Here is a 19,079-nt window from a genome sequence, read left to right as displayed (position 1 = left end):
CAGGACCATCAGCAGACACTGTTAGGACCGCCTGGAGCCTCCCAGTCTGTGACTGTGGAGAGGGCTGAGGCTCAGTGTTTTGGCTCCCTGTGGGATTCTAAACCATTGCAGTTATTGAGGACCCTGATCAAGAAGCCTCAACTCCTCCCTACAAGGAGGAGGAGGAACCATTTTTTCTACCTACAGCAATCACTGCCTTTGAGACTGGTGCAAACAAGAGCCGAACAAAACCCTTAAACTTAAGCATCATATCACAGCCTGCGAGTCCTGTTTTGGGGTCTGTCACGTGCCCACCATGACTCCCCTGGGAAAGTCTCCATCCTCTTCTCTGCCCTTGCCTCGGCCAACACCCTTCAGTACCAGGACACATTTCTGCTTTTCTCTTACATCAGCCTTTAAAGTCAGAGGTTGTTTTCAAGATGACAGTGTACTGAACCAGTAACGAACAAAAATAATACAAAGACAGACCAGGCCAAGGCAGGCAGATCACCTGAGGTCAGGAGTTCGAGACCAGCCTGGCCAACATGGTGAAACACCATCTCTAGTAAAAATACAAAAATTAGCCAGGCATGGTGACACATGCCTGTAATCCCAGATACTCAGGAGGCAGAGGCAGGAGAATTGCTTGAGCCCAGGAGATGGAAGTTGCAGTGAGCCGAGATGGCGCCACTGCACTCTAGCCTGGGCGACAGAGTGAGACTCTGTCTCAAAAAAAAAAAAAAAAAAAAAAATTGGGAGTTTTATTCCACCAGTCCGTTCCGCATGTGTGGAGACTGTGGTGAGGCCCGTCCCTGCCCTAGAAGATCCTTTGCAAAGAGTTCTGTATTACTAAGACACAGACATGTTGGAGGGACAAGCTGGCATGAGAGTAAATGTCAGGCTGTCTAGAGGGTGCCTGCCAAGAATGAGGCAGGAGCAGCTTTCTGGAAGGGGAAATATGTAACAGGTGTGGGCTGGGACAGCAGAAACCTCACAGTCAAGGAAGATAGCTCATTTTCCAGCCGAAAAATGATGACAGGCATAATGGGGACACTGGGTTGGGAGAGGGTTTATGGTTGGAAAGGAAGGGGTAAAGTTGCATAGAGCAATAGTGAGCTGCGTGAATTGAGTCAAGAAGATAATGGGGTGGGCATATCGATATTTGTAGAGAAAGGAAGGGACAATCTCATGACTAGAAAAATTAATCAAATGTGGAAAGGGAGGAGGAGACGGAAGGATCATCTTCTTTCAGAGGCCATTTCCTAATCCTATTTATTATGATATTTATTGTACCCACTGTAAACAAAATCTAGAGGAATTAGTACATGGGCATGAAAGTGAGTTAAGGAAAGAACACGCCCCCCACTTTAGGCCTGAATACGCAGAGGAGATACCTGGATTAAGCAACAGAGCTGGTTTCCAGACACAAATAAGACGAGACACTTCACAGATTCTGATAGAGGGAAAATAAAAACTGCACAGCTCTTCGAGATTTTTGTTTTATTTCTTTAAGGCTGACTTCAGCAGCCACCAATGGCCTTGTTCTGTTGGGACAGAGCCACCCCGTCTGTGAGGGACGAGGGCATGGAGTAGGACCTATGATGACCGTGCTGAGGGGGAAGCGTGGACAGGGCAGGAAGGGGAACAGCCTCTGGTGCCCAGAATCAGGGCTGAGAGGAGGAATGGACAGTGGGCCTGTTAGTCACCCTGTCCCCAGACCACACCTGCCCTCCCTGCTTGCCATTCAGACTGAGCTTTCAGACTGGCCTAGCCCCAGTGACTGGGGAATGGGCTGGTGGCCTCAGAGTGGTGACTTGGTGAGGCCTCAGCAAAAACACACAACAGTAATAATGTATTTGATTGTCCTCATTCCAAAAAATTTCAAATATGTTATTTTAAGACTTTTTGTATGTTCTTGTGTTTAAAATATGTTTCCTATTTTGTTTTATTTTCTTGGAAGAAGATTGTAAAATATTCAACCACAAAATATTCCTAGTTTATTGTTATTATCAATGTTAGACTTGGATATTTCAAATAACTGATGTTACATTTTTGTCAGTATTTTGATAGCTAGCAAACTGTTTTCGAGAGATTGCTCAATGTTAAAATTTTTTGAAAATCTGTTTTGATTTTCCCCCTAAAATAAAGTCTTATGACAAACTTTATTCTTTAGACCACTGGGAAGTTCATGACTTAGTTACCTACATAAGTCTTGTGGCTGGACCTCATCTTTGCCACTTTTTCCTGTATTTCAGTCCAAAAGTTACTATTTAACAAAACGATATAAGCAAGCTTCAGTGAAAAAAAATAAAAGTAAAAAGGATGATCCTGAGAGCACCACAGTGCCCTGTGATTGCTTCCTGGGTGGGGCCCTGAGTGTCTGGAGGAGGACTCCTGGCTCACAGGCCTGCCATCCTGCCAGGTCTCTGAGCCATTTAAAACCTCTTACTTTACCAGGGAACCCAACGTGTGTGTCAATTAATTAAATACAGATTCTCCACTTGGAAAATGCGAGTCCATGAGTGGTGCAGGGGCCTGTGACACCCCAGCCCGCCCTTTCCTCCATTCTCTGATAACTTTCGCCCTGCCCCCTCCACCCCATGCGCCCCTCAGATCCTCGCTTAGATTATTCCAGGGCAGCAGTGGAGAGAGGGAGGGCCAGAGGTGTAGAAGGGCGTCCAGAATTCTCCAACCCTTGCCTTTCTCTTGGGGAAAACAGGGCGTGTTAAGGGGATATGGCTCTGCTCAACCCCACCCCAGTCCCTGCTAAGCCCTCTTCTGTAACCTCCGGTGGCCCGAATTTATGACTTCTCTTTCCCAGGGCTAGACTTTCTTTACTCTAATTATTTTGATTCCTTCCTCATCTGCCCTATGGCCTGTGATTGGCTCTGAGAGTTTAGAACTGATGGGATGTTTTCCACTTGGAAGTTAGGTCAGTGTCTAGCCTGGAGCATTTTAAATAGCAGCTGACTAGAGAGTGGGCGTGGATGCCTCAGGCAGCATCCGGTCGGGTCTGTGTGGGGTTGCGTTATGGTTGATCTGTGGGGACTGAGTGCAAGTCCTCAGCATCCACCCGCATGCACACTTACTTAACTTACTCTCATAATTGTAGTCTCCTTGCAAATCTTTTCCGTTCTGAATTCAGATGATGCCGCGGCTCCGGCGTTGGAGACTCAGCCTCAAGGAGATGAAGAAGGTGAGCCGGGGGCAGGGATTGCACAGTTTGGGTTGGGGAGGAGCGCGAGGGATGGCGTGGAGCTGGGAAGTGGGGCGAGTCATCTTGTTAGAGCTCCATTCAGTAAGGAGTATAACATGCCAGACACAGAAATCACCACATGATCTCACTTATATGTGGAATCTATTAACAAACAAACCAACCAACAAAACCCCAACAGTGAGAAGAAGGAAACAGCAAGCCAAAAGGTTGTCACCAAGGGTAGGGGAGGATGGAGAAAATAGAGAGATGAGGTCACAGGCTGCAAAGCTGCAGTTATGTGGGATGGACAAGTCCACACATCCAGCGTACAGCACAAAGAATCTAGTTAATGATGAAATGACAATGGATGGCATCCCACACATCCAGCCCATAGCACGAGGAATATACTTAATGACGAAATGACAATGGATGGCATAGTAAACATTTCCTAACCACACACCCGTGAAGTAACTGTGAGATGCTGGGAATGTGAATTGCTTGGCTGTAGAAATAATTTCACTGGGTAAATGTGTATCTAAACATCATGACGTTAGACAGGGATAAGAGAACAAACTCCCAAGCAGAAACGGACTGCGTGTGGCTGTGTCCAGCCTTATGAAGGCACCCACTGTTTTTCCTGATGTCTTTGGAGCGAGGGGTTTTCCGATATTGCCATGTCGCATTCTCATGAGGGTTTCGTTAAATACACATTTCTAAGTTGAAATTTTACAGTTTGGATAATATAAAATGTATGGCCATTTTCCCTGTTTACATTTCACATCTTTACAAGTGGTCATAACAAGGATAGATTTCCTGTTTTTACCTTTAATACATTGTCTTAGGTATTTACTAATGTATAAAAAATTACCAGGTCAAAGGGGACCAGGGTTAAAAGGCAAAGTGTAAGGAATACACAGTATAAATGAACAAAACATTGAAGTGTAGGGCTGCATTATGCTTTGCAAATAATAATAATGGTAACTAATGCTGCATGGCCCTGCGTGTTACACAATGTGGGCTCTGCTGCCGTGAGTCCTGGGCCTTCTGAATGCCCTTCTGCAGATGAGAGCTCTGTGGCAATTGACCCAAGTCCATCTGGGTGTAAATGGCAAGTGGCATTCAGACCCAGACGTCTTCTTCAGGGTCTGTGATCTCACGCACTAACAGTGACCTGCACTATATTCCCTTTTTTTTTTTTGAGACGGAGTTTCGCTCTTGTTGCCCAGGCTGCTGGAGTGCAATGATGTGATCTCAGCTCATTGCAACCTCCATCTCCCGGGCTCAAGCGATTCTCCTGCCTCAGCCTCAGATGTAGCTGGGACTACAGACACCTGCCACCATGCCTGGCTAATTTTTTTTTTGTATTATTAGTAGAAATGGGGTTTCACCATGTTGACCAGGCTGGTCTTGAACACCTGACCTCAGGTGATCCACCCGCCTCAGTCTCCCAAAGTGCTGGGATTACAGGTGTGAGCCACCACGCCCGGCCCATTCAATTTTATTTGTTAAACAAGATTACTGCAAAAGGGGTGTTCCTGAAAAGTTTCAGGCAAAAGTTATATTTCACATATTGCATTTTGTGTTGAGTCTTTCAACTGAGTGAAAACATTGTATGTTGTGTGAATAGCCATTTTAACTACACAAGGATATCTTCTTGTACATTTGGGTATTTTTCTAAAATCTGATTCTTTTAAAGTGAATTCTTTCTAGACCCAAAGAGCTTTTAACTATACTTTTGGATAAAGAGAAGAATGCCAAAAATATTTTAAACGTATGTTGTGATTTCCTTTTGTCTCATGCATATAATCATTGTAACTATTTCTTGACAAATGTACAATGTGTGTTATATTGATTTATTTTGGCTTTCGGACTGCTCGCTGCACTATGTAACTAAGGAACATTGTGCGTTCATGATGAATTAAAAATGCTTATCATTTCATTTTGGTTCATAGATATTGCATCACGTTACCCTACCCTTTGGACTGAACAGGTTAAAAGTCGGCAGAACAAAACCAATAAGAATTCAGGTAAGACGCTGCCTGATATCACTTTGTAAGGAGGGATTTAATAGATATAGAAAATGATGGTTTTTTTGGAGTTAAGTGTTTTGTACAGTTGACCCTTGAACAACACGGGGGTGAGGGGTGCAGACCTGGCACAAACATCTGAGGATAACTTTCAACTCCCCCCAAATTATAGCCTATTGTAGACTGGCAGCCTTACCAATAACACAGTTAGTTAACACATATTTCATATGTTATATGTATTATATATTGTATTCTTACAAAAATAGAGAAAATGTTATTAAAAATCATAAGGAACAGAAAATATATTTACTATTGGTTACGTGGAAGTGGATCATCCTAAAGGTCTTCGTCCTCCTCATCGTCTTCACCATGAGTGGGCTGAGGAGGAGGAAGAAGAGGAGGGGCTGGCCCTGCTGTCTCAGAGTGGCAGAGGCAAAGGAAACATCCTTGTAGCTGTGGACCCATGACGTCAGAAACCTGTGGTTCCAGGGTCAGCTGTAAATATTTTCACCTGGTTACTCAGTCATGAAAATAATTCCTATTATTTGATCACCGGCATATATTTTAACATTTGGCACTTGAAAATTAAATTTTCTAAAGTCTTTAACAGATTTCTCTGTAGAGGGCAAACAAACTATAGCTTTAGGTATAAGTTGGATATGTTTGTTAATAAGTAAATAATTATAAATTTGCTTCTGGCCTGATTTCAGAGATGTTAAAAGACTTTGGTAATTTAGTTTAAAATCCTTCAAATTGTGTGCATTTTGTTTGCTCTAAAACAGTGTTTGAGAGAACGTTCACCTTTTAGAGCTGACTGTTTTGACATTTGGAAGACCAGTAACGGGTCGCTTCGTCTTCGGTTAATGATTTTGACTGTTTTCATGGAAAAGGGTTTGTTCTGTAATTTTCATTTAGGCTCTCAGTTGATTGCATGTGTGTGTCTCATTGCCTTTTCAAATAAGGGTTTCACAGATTCTTACTGAAGGGAAGCAGCTGTGTAGGTTTAACGTAGTTCAGCTGTGTGGGTTTAATGTGGTTCAGCTGCTGAGGTTTAACGTAGTTCAGCTGCTGAGGAAATACGGCATTAGTAACAGCTTGAATTTTCTACGATCAGCTTTGGGTGAAAAAAAATTGCAAACATTCACAGAGCCTGCTTATGCATTAAAACTTTATCTGTGGTTATGCATCCATATAGTCTTCTGCTTACAAAAGAAATCAAAAGGTTTATTAAAGTTCAGGATACTAAGAGTGGTTCAATTCTCTCTTCACCCTCCTATGCCTCTTATAGACCCAACCTAAAAAGGACCCTTGAGGGAAGTGCCTGAGTCCCCTTAAGCCAGCAGCCACCTCAGAACCCCATGGCGAGTCTATGGTGGGCCTGTCCACTGATTTTCACCTGTAAAGCTCGCGTGGTGCAATGCCAAATGAGCTGGCACAGGTCCAGTGTGTGATTTCTGCCCCATGATACTCTTAAATCACTGCCTCCAGCCCCAGAGTCTTAGCTGTGTGGCATCTTCTTGTTACTTTACCCTTCTGGGCTGAGATGAGGAAGGGCACACCCCAAAGGCCCCCCACCATCTACAGGCACACATGGCAGAAACATTTAACACCTATTTATAACATTTTTCTCAGAAATGCTTGTTATAGATGAGTTTTTCCTATTGTATGGAGATACTAATCCCTTTACATGTCTCATGCACTTTTGACACTGGGTTTTGTTCAATTTTGTCACCCCACTTTAAAAAGCTATTTTATTTGATTTATTTCTGTTTCATACCAATTTGTATATGAGAGATTAATTAAATACTGTATGTTTCAGGTTTACTGGTTGATATGGTTGGGCATTGTGTCCCCACCCAAATCTTATTTTGAATTGTAATCCCCATACTCTGCACCTGCCAATGGAGAGACCAGGTGAAGATAATTGAGTCATGAGGGCGGTTTCCCCCTTGCTGTTCTCATGATAGTGAGTGAGTTCTCACGAGATCTGATGGTTTTATAAGGGGCTCTAACCCCTTCGCTGGGCACTTCTTCTTCCTGCCTCCTTGTGATGAAGGTGTCTTGCTTCCCCTTCACCTTCTGCGTGATGGTAAGTTTCCTGAGGCCTCCCCAGCCATGCTGAACTGTGAGTCCATTAAACCTCTTTCCTTTATAAATTGCCCAGTCTTGAGGAGTTCTTTATAGCAGGATGAAAATGGACTAATACACTGGTAGATCTTGAAAACCATTGGAGAATAAATATGTTAGCACCTAAACTTAATTTGAAAAACAAATGTAAAATTCTTGTAAATGATTTTACTGGAAATATACATTATTTTATTTTATTTTATTTTATTTATGTTGAGAGGAAGTCTTCTTCTGTCACCCAGGCTGGAGTACAGCAGTGCAATCTTGGCTCACTGCAACCTCCACCTCCTGGGTTCAAGCAATTCTCCTGTCTCAGCCTCCTGAGTAGCTGGGACTACAGGCACCCACCACCACGCCTGGCTGATTTTTGTATTTCTAGTAGAGACGGGGTTTCACCATGTTGGCCAGGCTGGTCTCGAACTCCTGGCCTCAAGTGATCTGCCTGCCTCAGTCTCCCAAAGTGCTGAGATTATAGGCTTGAGCCACTGTGCCAGGCTAGGAAATATACATTTTTTTTTAAGCCAATGTAACCATTTCAGACTTTGGCAGATTAAGCTCCATGTAAGCCTGTGGAAGAAGAACATTTCTGTGTCTCACCTCTCACTTGCCACTTGCAGATTTCCAAGACTTCAACTGACCTGCCAATTATAATTAGCCAGTAAAAACTGAGCAGGCTTTTGGTATTTAGTGGGACTGAAAATAATGTTTTAGGAAATTCCAGTTTACAGAAGTTACCCCACACTATAATTTGATTTAAGTCAGCCGAGATGAGTGGAGCACGAAAGATGGCATTGAGTTGACTTACAGGCACAGGGCATGAAGCTACTGGACTCTGTGTTTAATACCAGTTTTCCAGCTACACGTTCTTTCTGAGGGGCTGAAGAAACACCTAGTTGGTATTTTAGGACATTAAAAATAATATTTAATTTATTAAGTTTTAACAATGACATGACAAGCAATCATAGGATATATAGTGACCACTGTTTTTGACATTTCAAATATCGGAAGAGTGTCATTTATACTTAATTTTTACTTTTAAAATATACTTTTACTTATAATCATCTTTCGTACATGTAGACACATTTATTTGTCTACATTTATTTGAGAAAATGTAAATACTTTTTGACAGTAATTTGGGTATTTTAAAACATTTGCCTAGCTTGTCAGTACTTTTCCATGTTCTTTTATTTAAAAAGGCCAAACTGAAAATGCATTGCTTTTTGTTTCTTCTTGTTTCTTTATATCAGCTAAAAGTAGTATTTTTTCCCCATGAATTTGTATGAAAATAATGTAATGTGACTTTTGTTACCACAGACAGAGACTATGGTTGCCATGCATCTAAATGCCTATGTGTACACTAGGAAGATGCGGTCACATATGCTTTGGAGCATATAATGATAGTAGTTTTCTTAAAAGGGACTATTCTTACAAAGGAAAATAAAAGACTTCTACTCTGAAAATTTGCACATGGTAGCTACACAATAAAATCATGCCTCCTGTGGGGTCTGAATCCAACTGGGATCTGTAGCTCAGGCAGAATTCCTTCATACCCAGGCCAGATTGGATTTAGATCGGCAAAGAACCTCCCTCCCCCACCAGCCTGTTGCTCACCCTAGGCTCCAGCAGAGAGCCCACCAAGGGTGGCCCCTCACTGCCCTCCGAGATGCTCTGCAGGTGCTGAGTGATGGCACTTGAAAATTCGCACATAGTAGCCACACAATAAATATGTATTAAATTAATAAAGAGTTGTACCAGCATATGTTCCACGGGCCCTATTGTGGCATCATTACTCTTTTTAAAACAAGCTGAATGAAGCAAACAAAATAACCAAATTGATAAATAACTGGAAAAGAGAGAATCTATGCACCCCTAGAGGTTGCCTATTAGACTTATATTGATTTAAATTTAATAAATATATAAGTCAAACATTCTCTTGGCTCATTTAGTAAGAAAATCATCACTTTCATCATGTGAATCAATATACATTAAATAGATGAGTAAAATCTGAAGTTGCCTGTTACTTAAAAGTGCATTACTCCATTTCTCCCATCAATATAAAATTGTGTTAATTCTTTTACTGTCTCAAATAATCTTTATTACTCTTTTCATAGAAGATAAACTAGTTACAAGATTTTATCAGATAAGACATTTTGTAAGATACAGTCTTTTAATTATGTAAGATTTAAACAAATGTAAATCGAATTAGTACTCTTCCCTACTGGCATATTAAGTCCTCTCTAGATTTCTGCCTGATATCTTTTAAAACCAATCTAAAATATTGAAGAGGAGACTGCAACTTTTTCTTACTTGAGCCAGCTACTAATATCTTCACAAAATAACAAACACTTCATGAATTACAAACATGGAGGTGCTTAGGGTTCCATAACCCATTCATAATAAACAAATCTCCTCTAGACAAAAAAAGCATATGATTGTGGCACGTCAAAGCCAGGAAGGGCTCTGTCTCTGGGGCGAGGAGGCAACCAGGCTCACAGGACGGTTTCTGTATCATGGGTGCCATTTGCCACCATGTGCCGTAGTGACAGGACCCAAGGGAAGGAGCGTTCAGAAATAATGGGAAGACAGAGAACGTGTGGAAGGCCAGCTGTCTCACATTTTGGTAGGACGATTATTCAGTGGGATGAGTCGGTTAAAACTCACGTTTGAACTGCGTGTGCTGTGTGCATCGCCCGTTCCCCACCACGTATCAGCGTTTTTCACATTTTGGTAGGAATTATTCAATGGGACCAGTGGATTAAAACTCACATTTGAACTGTGTGCGGTGCCCGTTCCCCATGAGGAATCAGCGTTTTTCACATTTTGGTAGGAAGATTGTTCCATGGGACGAGTCGGTTAAAACTCGCGTTTGAACTGTGTGTGCTGTGTGCGGCGCCCCTTCCCCACCAGGTCTCTGCGTCTTTCAGGCAGAGTGAGGCTGCCATCACCTTGCTTTCAGGTGCCATAGTCTTCCACAAGACAGGGGACCAGATAAGCCCCATCATGTTATACTTACTCTGTGTAGATTTCTTAACGTCATGCTGAAAAACTTGTCTTGATTTCCACCAATGAATTAACCCCTTAAGGTATCCTACTATTATGCAGAGCACTGAAGAGAACATGAAAGAAGTAAGAAATAGGTGCAGGAGCTCAGGAAGCTTCTGTTAAGCTTCTGTAGAAACTTTTTTGTACTTAGGAAGTTAGAAGCATTCTGCTGGGCTCCTGGGCAGCCTGCCCTGGAAGGGGTGGGGGTGCAGAGGAGGGGCATGGAGGCCCCCCCATCTCAGGCCTGCACAGGCCGTTCTGGGACTGCATGTCCTGGAAGACCTTTCCTGATTATCAGCACACAAGGCCAGACGTGGGACCACACACAGTCCTCGGAGCTGGCAGTTAAAGGCAATTCGGTGTTGGTGGCCCGCTGGCAAGGTGAATTTGGCTGCTTTCCTTAACATCGTGTGCTCAAATCCTGACAGAGCCATGCTGCCACAGGGCTTTGTCACGAGGGGAGACAGTCAGGTCGGCTGCCCATCTACATTCTGTTTTGGGGACCTCATTTGGTTCTGAAATGGGTCTTACTTTGCCCAAGACGCCGGGGGCATCTGCTGCTGGGGTCCCTCTCACCATGGGGCGTGTGCTCCCTCGGGCACGAGTTCTCTCTGGCATTTTTGAATGGGCCTTTATATCACTGAAAACGAAAGCTGAAGCAGTGCCTGATAAAGAGGGGAAATGGATTTTGCCAAGTGGGCCTGGCTGTTACCGATGTCTGCACAGCGCTGGCCTGCAAGCTCAGCTCAGGGCTTCCCTGGGCCCAGCTCCCGGCTCCTCTCAGCCTCTTCTTCAGGTCGGACTTTCCTTCTTTGGAAACATGCCGCCACAGGGCCTGCAATCATTAGCCGGGATGAGATCAAGTGGTTAAAGGCTACTTCATGTTAGAGAGTAAAAAAAACCACATATTGCAAAAGCGGTTCAACGCGCAGAGAAATACACACACTCTTGTCTCCACCTGTCAAATATCTGGGGTCCTGTGACCTGGGGTCCTGGGGTTGGCTGGTTGTGAAGCAGGGTGATGAGGAAGACGGAAGAGCTGTGTCAGCATGCAGCTCCCACCCCACCAAGCTTCCCACCAGGGGCCAAGCAGGGAAGCCCTTACCTTCCCGTCACCTACACAGGTGGCTGGGTAGAGAGAGTCTGGGTGCTGGCTCAGCCAGCCCAGGGAGCTCCTTCTCCCTCTGCCAGCACCCTGCTCCCCATGGGATTTGGGATGGATGCATGGAGTGCAGGGCCGCCTGTTAGGAGGTCCCACTCATAGCATGCACTGTGGAACCTAAATCATGCCTCTTGCGGGGTTTGAACCAAATTGGGATCTGCAGCTCAGGCCGAATTCCTTCAGACCCAGGCCAGACTGGATTCCGATGGGCAAAGTCCCCCAGCAGCCTGCAGCGGGGAGTGGCCGCCCCGGACACACCTTCGCTTTAAAGGAAGGGCAGAGGCCCCTGGAGCTTGACCCTCTCCGCCCTGAGCACCCATCTCTGTTGACCCCTCTCCGCCCTGAGCCCCTGTGTGCTGCGCGATCCTCCTAAGGCCGAGGCAGCACCCGGCAGCCCCATACCAGCAGGGTGGGCAGCTGCTGGCTGGGTCGGGTCCAGACGCCGCTGGGGGCATCGTGTGGACGAGGTGGACTCTGAAGTTAAGGGCCTCTGAGCGACACCCTCCTCGCCGTGGTGGGGGCCAGACAGGACTGGGGCCTTGGGCCATGCAGGTCTCAGCCCAAGGCGTCGTCTCCACTGTTGCTGGGGACCCCCCTCCAAGTCCAGGCCTTCCCCTCCCTGCACGGGGGTGCTGAAGTGTTGCCGGGGGTCCGAGGCTGCGCGGGAGGGAAGGAGGGACTCGGGTGGGGGTCCCAGCTCCGAGGGCGTCCGTGGCCTCTCCCGGCTGGGGTGGGGCTGCCCACAGGACTCTCTCCCCGTCCACGCTCGGGAACCACTTGAAGCTGCGGGCTCCTTTCTTCCAGCATCTTTGAAGCCCGACGTGGGGTGCAGGAGAGGCCTCGGGATGATTAGTTTTTAAGGCGAGTCCGGCTCTGCACCCTCCGGCCCCAGCAGCCCACCTTGCGGCCCCTGTACCTCCCCACGCAGGAAGCTGATCCTCGAGGCCTCTCAGACTGTGCGGGCCCCAGGCACTGATGCTTCATCTCCTTTATTTCACATCCCACGCGGGCGCTGGAAGCGACTGTTTCCTGCCTCCTCCAACGCTCTCCCAAAAGCCCAGGGCTGTTTGAACCCCCCCAAAATGCGCGTTGGGTTCCCAGGAACTTGCTCCAGGCCGAGCCCCCAGGACCTTGCGGCCTTTTCATCTGTTGTGTTAGGTTTGCTTGTGAGCTGGAGAGAACATAGAGGCCTCCAGTTTTGTCATCTGTGAAATTCCTCCTCCTGCTTGGGAGAAAAATGCCTTCCTCCCTAAACGTAAAAGCAGTTCTGTTCAATGTCCAGGAAGAGTCCTTGATGTCCAGGACGCCCTGCAGTTCACGGAGCCCCTCAGTGGAAATACTTCTGCTTTATTTAGGGATGATAATTTTTGTTTTAGCGCACATATTAAAATTAGTGCCAAAAGATAATTATCTTTTGATTCTGCTTTAAATCATGCTAAAATGCGTTCCCTACAGGAAAATGATACAAATTATATTTTCTTTTTTTATTTCTAAGTTTTTCCTGTTTATTCTGTTTTTCAAATATGACATTACACAAACATCAAGATAGCAATTAGATTCATAAGTTATTAATTTTTGGTCATTTGAAGAGATTAAAATACTAAATTAAAGCAAATACCACCTCATAAGTGTAGACTGTAAAAGTGTGTTGTTTAAAAACATTAATTAACTTACCAAAATATGCATAACTGAATGTATCCAATTCTCATAATTATAAAAGAAGGTTTTAATTTCAATCATTCGATTTTCAGATTTCAATATTCAATCACACTGTGGTTAAGTAATCAGAATGAAGCTTTTCAACATAAGTACAGAAAACAGTAATAAAAGCAAACCCTATGAAGCTTTTTCAACATAAGTACAGAAAACAGTAATAAAAGCAAACCCTATCGCAGCGGTTTGGAAACACACACCAGCACGTGTACACACAGGCCTTGAGCTCTCGCCTTGGAAGAAGGGGTATTTGCCTGACTTCGTTTTCTAAATCTAAATGACATTCAAGTCCTCCTTGAACTAAGGAGGTCTGATACTGGCCCCATATGATGCTCAGGGGGCACCAGGCAAAGCACTGTGTGTTCTAATGCATCACAGAAGCCGATTCTTAGACTAGCCCTGTGAACTTGGAGCTGCTTGTCTCATAGATAAGTTCATTTTTCAAAATCTCTAAGTGGCCGAGGCCAGGGTTTAGCCCAGAGCTGTGATTTCCAGCCTCCTCCCACAACCCGCAGATTGACAGGCACACTGATTTCCAGAGCTGCTGGCCTCCGGGGCATCTCTGAGGCTGACAGTGTGGGAGGGGGCCAGTGGCACACACCTGTGAATGCTCCTGCTCCCAGTGATCCTCCACCAGGCAGGGGGCGTGGCTTCAGAAGCGATCTCATGGCAAACAGCACCAGGCAGAAGCTCTCTCAGGCGCACACATGGGGCCTCCAAAGTGAGAACCAGGAGAGCGGCCATGTCTCCACCCTGGACCCTGCAGGCAGAGCTGCAACCTTCTCATTGTCTTATTAAGGAGGGACCACGTCAGGCATGGGGAGGAGACAGGAGAGTGGTTGGCGTTGTGCACTGTGAAGGTGCATTAGGACACTGCCTGCCCCAGAAACCATCTTTTCTGCACAAGGGAACACAGTGGCTGGAGAGATATTAGGTGTGCTCACTCTTCCTCCTGCACGCCGTCAGTCCCCCGGAAACTTTCTTCCCATCGAAGTTATTGTTGCTGCTGCTCGGAGCCTCCCTGGTCCCTGGGAAGGACAGAAGCGGGGCGCGGGCTGGTTCTCGGCCCCCACTGTGTGATCATGATCAATGCGTTTTACCTACCTGGTTTTCAGCATCTCAGCTTTAAAATGGTAATGGCAAGACCGACCTCCCAGAAAAGCCCCAGAACTCAGTCTGGTTGGATGCACAAGTGTCCACTTGGTGTCTAGGAATGGAATTAACTTCCAGGTGTGCACATCGAGCTTGGTATTGGACTCGGCAAATAGGAGGGATTCAGGGCATCTCTTGAGGCTGTTCTCTGAATGTGTGTGTGTTTGTGCATGTGAGTGTGTGCATGTGTATGTGCATGTGCGTGTGATCATGTGCATGTGCGCGTGATCATGTGCATGTGTGTGCATGTGTGTGTGCTGGTGTGCATGTGCGTGTGTGTGCATGTGTGTGTGTGCCTGTGCGCATGTGCGTGTGTGCCTGTGTGCATGTGTGTGTCCGTGTGTGCCTGTGTGCATGTGTATGCGTGCATGTGCGTGTGTGTGTGCCTGTGCGCATGTGCGTGTGTGTGCGTGTGTGCATGTGCGTGTGTGTGCCTGTGTGCATGTGCGTGTGTGGGCATGTGTGCATGTGTGCGTGCATGTACGTGTGTGTGCCTGTGCGCATGTGCGTGTGTGTGCGTGTGCATGTGTGCACGTGCACACATGCATGTTTATTGTAGTAGTAACTACGTTTTTGAGAAATCAGGTACTAGAAATGGTAATGACAGGATTAATAGCACCAAGATTTACCTGTTGCTAAGAAATTTGTGTCTTGTGATTACAGATTTGGTTTGAAGCATAAACCGAGTGAAATATCTCTTTTTGCTGTTCACACTTAAGAATAGTAACTTAGGGCCAGGTGTGTGGTGTCTCATGCCTGTAATCCCAGAACTTTGGGAGACCAAGGTGGGTGGATCACCTGAGGTCAGGAGTTCGAGACCAGCCTCATCAACATGGTGAAACCCCATCTCTACTGAAAATACAAAAATTAGCTGGGCATGGTGGCGGGTACCTATAATTCCAGATACTCAAGAGGCTGAGACAGGAGAATCACTTGAACCTCATAGGCAGAGGTTGCAGTGAGCTGAGATCGCACCATTGCACTCTAGTCTGCGCGACAGAGTGAGACTCTGTCTCAAAAAAAAAAAAAGAAAACGTAGTAGAAGAGATTTCACTGTGATTCCATTTCCATGGTCTTCCCATCAGTTAGCTTAAAGACCCACAGATAATTCATATGGCCCATGAATAATATGACCTTTTGGGAAATGACTCATGTGGTCAGGTCACACTAAGATGAGAATTCCTGCCAGCTCTCGCCTACCAGCCAAGGAGCACCCACCAATGGTGTCTCCTCCAACTGCATCTTGTTCTATAAACAGCAACGCTCTCCCTAGCTGTGAGCAATCAACAATTTATGTTGGGTGACTAGTGAAGAATTTTACCAGCCCCCCAAATATTTTTACCAGTCCATCCTCCTTTGAGAAAGGACAAAGTTCGTACAATTAATGAACTAATCTTTCTCCGTAGTCACCCTTATCAAGTACTGATTGATGAGGACTTGTTTGCCAAGCACAAGGCATTACTATAGTTACAATCAAGGCAATGATTGCACTGAGAGTTTAAAAAATGTTAATGCATTTGCTAAGGAATTTTATTCATTCCCCAGGAATGACGTGGTGCATGAGTGTGCACATGTATATGTGTCTAACCACACATGTACTTCATCATTATTTTTCCCTAAAAAGACAGCTTTATGTTTTTAATAGAGGCAACCCTTTTCCTTACCTCTGTTACTTCATATTTATCATCTTTCCCCTTTTATGTACCCGCATCCTACATTCGTGTCTCAGATAAAGTCTGGCACAGACATGTATCTCTCTGCTTCTGCCTGAAAGTTGCGTTAGTAACCAATGCCAGAATACGTCGGGCTATTGTGTTTCAGATGAAAGGGCAAAGAAGTCATTTCAAACGCACTGGAAAACATGTTCTTCAGTTATATGTTGCATCTGCATCAAAACACAGAATGTTTCAGTGATGTAAGAGTTATATTCACTGACAAACAGTCTTGAAAGTAATATTTATTTTTTAAAACTCTTTCAATAACTGAAGAAGAATGCGTCCTCTGTGCCCACCTTTCTGGCCCTGAGACACGAGGCTCTCACTGCATTCTCGGAGGAGGTGTTATCTGGCCCTGAGACACGAGACTCTCACTGCATTCTCGGAGGAGGTGTCATTTTCATGCCATCCTCACTTTGGGGATGAGGAGATGATATTGTTTTCCCTGTTTACATATGAAAATCTGCAAATGTTCACCCAAACAGTAGGCGAGGATCCAGATGACCTGCCTGACACTTCCGTTTGCCTTGTTTATCATTAGAGGGTGTGTTTCTGAATTATGCATCTGGGTTTATCAGATAAGGCAGCTTAAACTGTAGAAAGAAATGCACCCACATTTCAGAGGCTCAGCAAGTCAGAAGTGCAGTGTTTCATCACGTGATGGTCCTGCCCTGGGACAGTATTGCCCGTGGAGCTGTTTTCCATGTGATCACGCAGGGATCTGGTTCCCTCCTGGCCGTGTTTTCATGGATGACAGTTTCAGGAGGGGATAGATCATCAGGAGGAGGCAGAATCTTTCTCCTGAAAGCTCCAGCCCAGAATCAAACCAACCCTGTTCCCTCCATCTCACTGTTCATGTCCATCTCACTGGAACAAACACCGTCACATAGGCACACTCCCCAGAAAGGGGGCTGGGAGTGGAGACTCGCTATGTGCCTGCCATAATTCCGTCTGTGCCAAGGAAGGGGGCGGCTCAAGAAGCAACTGGGCACCTTTGCCACATCCGCCACAGACTCAGCCTGTGCTGTCATTTTAGGAAAAAGCAAGTGTTAATCGCAATCTCTCTACATGGGATGGGTCCTGTGTTTAACTCACACGGATCACTTGTTCACTTTTCATTTTACAACATTCCTGAGCTTAAACACACACATACATTCATACACAATATCGATTTATCTATGTATAAGTTTTATGTGTGTGTGTATACATATGTGTGTATGTATATAAAGTTTATATATGTGTATGTGTGTATATGTGTGTGTGTATATGTGTACCTGTGTATGTATATAAAGTTTATATGTATTTGTGTGTATGTATATATACACGCAGGTACATAGATACACAGTCATACACACACACACACACACACACACACACAAACTGTCTTTTTGCTAAAATATCATGTGTTTGTTTCCCGTCTCCTTGCTATGGTCTAAATGTATGTGTGTCCCCAAATTCCTGTGTTGAAATCCTCACCCCCAGGGTGATGGTGTTAGGGGGTGGGGCCTTTGGAAGGTGATGAGGTCGTGAGGGCAATGGGATTAGTGCCTTATGAAAAGAGGCCTGGGAGACCCTTGCCCCTCCTGCCACATGAGCTCAACCGAGAAGGCGTCATCCGTGAACCAGGAAATGGGGCCCCAGCAGACCCCGAATCTGCCAGAACCTTGATCTTGAGCTTCTGACCTCTAGAACTGTGAAAAATGAATGCCTGTTTATAAGCCGTCGAGCCCATGGCACTTTTGTTACAGCAGCACACACCAGCACCAGGTAAGACTCCTCCCAACCGGAGGCACGCTCTGTGGAGCAGTCAGAGCTCTGCATCTCAAGGGCTTCACAGGCCTGCACGGGGCAGGGGCAGCTGCTCACCTGCCTCATCTCACCTCTAGTCATGGTTAAAGCAAACCCCAGAGTAGAACCTCTGGGGTGGGTGGGGTCTTGGAGACGCAATTTAAGCAGCTTCTAGGTCAATTGTTTTATCTTAAAATGTACAGATCACCATGACACATGGTAACTATTATCAATAAGGTTTTGCACCTACTTTAATTTTTCCCATATGTATAAGACAAAACATGAAGTTTCTTGAAGGCATTTGAGTATTAGACTCCATTGTGTATTCTAGATACAAGTCCTGACCGGATTTATGATACATACATATTTTCTTCCACTCTGAGCTGTCCTTTCACTCTCTTGGTGGGGTTCTTCGAAGAGCAGTGCCTGTTCTTTGCACCCCCTCTGCATGTCTGTGTGTTTATACACCACTGCCCAAGTCTCTGTATAGTATGTGATTCTAGGGCACTGTCTAATCATGTATACCGCCTATGACATGTAACAGTGATTATGAAATATCATAGTCAGAAACTATGAAATATGACAGTTCAGACTTGATGATAAATCCTTGCAACAGGTTATTTGTCTTCAACTTGTATGTATGTGGATTTAATGTATTTTCAGCGGTAACATTTTTAGCTAAGCTAGAAAGCCTCAAAGGAAGTTTCAGGCTTTATTATGGATATTGTAGCACTTCTAATGCAGAGTTAGACTTTGTAAAGTGTAGTGGATGACACGTTCTGTCATACTCGAAACACACAGTGTTTTTAATTTTGGTAAAGCCCAGTGTACCTATCTTTTCTTTTGTGGCTATGCTTTTGGTGCCATGTCTGAGGAACTAGTGCCTCACCTGAGTCCCCCTTTGTGAGCCAGTCTCAAGCCCATGACGGGAGGCTGATGACCAGCAGCCGCTGCCACTCAGGGTGACACAGGGCTCACTACCCCTAAGGCAGCGGGTCTCACTGCTGTGCAAGAAATGCACTCTGATGCATTCCACTGACATAAGGTTAACCCAGACCTGGAGGGTAGGGTTTGGAGTTAATCTCACTAGATAATTTTCTCCTTCGACCTTGAACATGTTTTTTTTTTAAGCTAGTAAACCTGGTAAAAGTAACATCAACAGCATCTCTGAATGGGGA

At 45.2% G+C, this 19,079-nt stretch overlaps 1 protein-coding gene across 3 annotated transcripts in view; it reads left to right on the top strand.

Annotated features, from left to right (window-relative positions):
- Positions 1 to 19,079, top strand: part of SMOC2 (SPARC related modular calcium binding 2) — a 222,244-nt gene that overhangs the window by 99,190 nt on the left and 103,975 nt on the right. For 2 of the 3 annotated variants that reach the window (XR_004442684.1, XM_033234195.1), the window contains exons 6-7: positions 3,092 to 3,175; positions 5,128 to 5,202. Coding sequence is in view for 2 of the 3 variants with exons in the window: in XM_033234195.1 (XP_033090086.1) it covers positions 3,092 to 3,175; positions 5,128 to 5,202 (159 nt within the window). In the remaining variant the exon portion in view is untranslated. The remainder of the gene's footprint in view (positions 1 to 3,091; positions 3,176 to 5,127; positions 5,203 to 19,079) is intronic. The other variant, XM_033234196.1, reaches the window with a different exon arrangement.

Source organism: Trachypithecus francoisi, unplaced genomic scaffold (genome assembly GCF_009764315.1).
Source record: "Trachypithecus francoisi isolate TF-2019V2 unplaced genomic scaffold, Tfra_2.0 Lachesis_group15, whole genome shotgun sequence".
Classification (NCBI taxonomy): Eukaryota; Metazoa; Chordata; class Mammalia; order Primates; family Cercopithecidae; genus Trachypithecus; species Trachypithecus francoisi.
The sequence above is the reverse complement of the archived record's forward strand: the minus strand, read 5'-3'. Positions and strand labels throughout refer to the sequence as shown.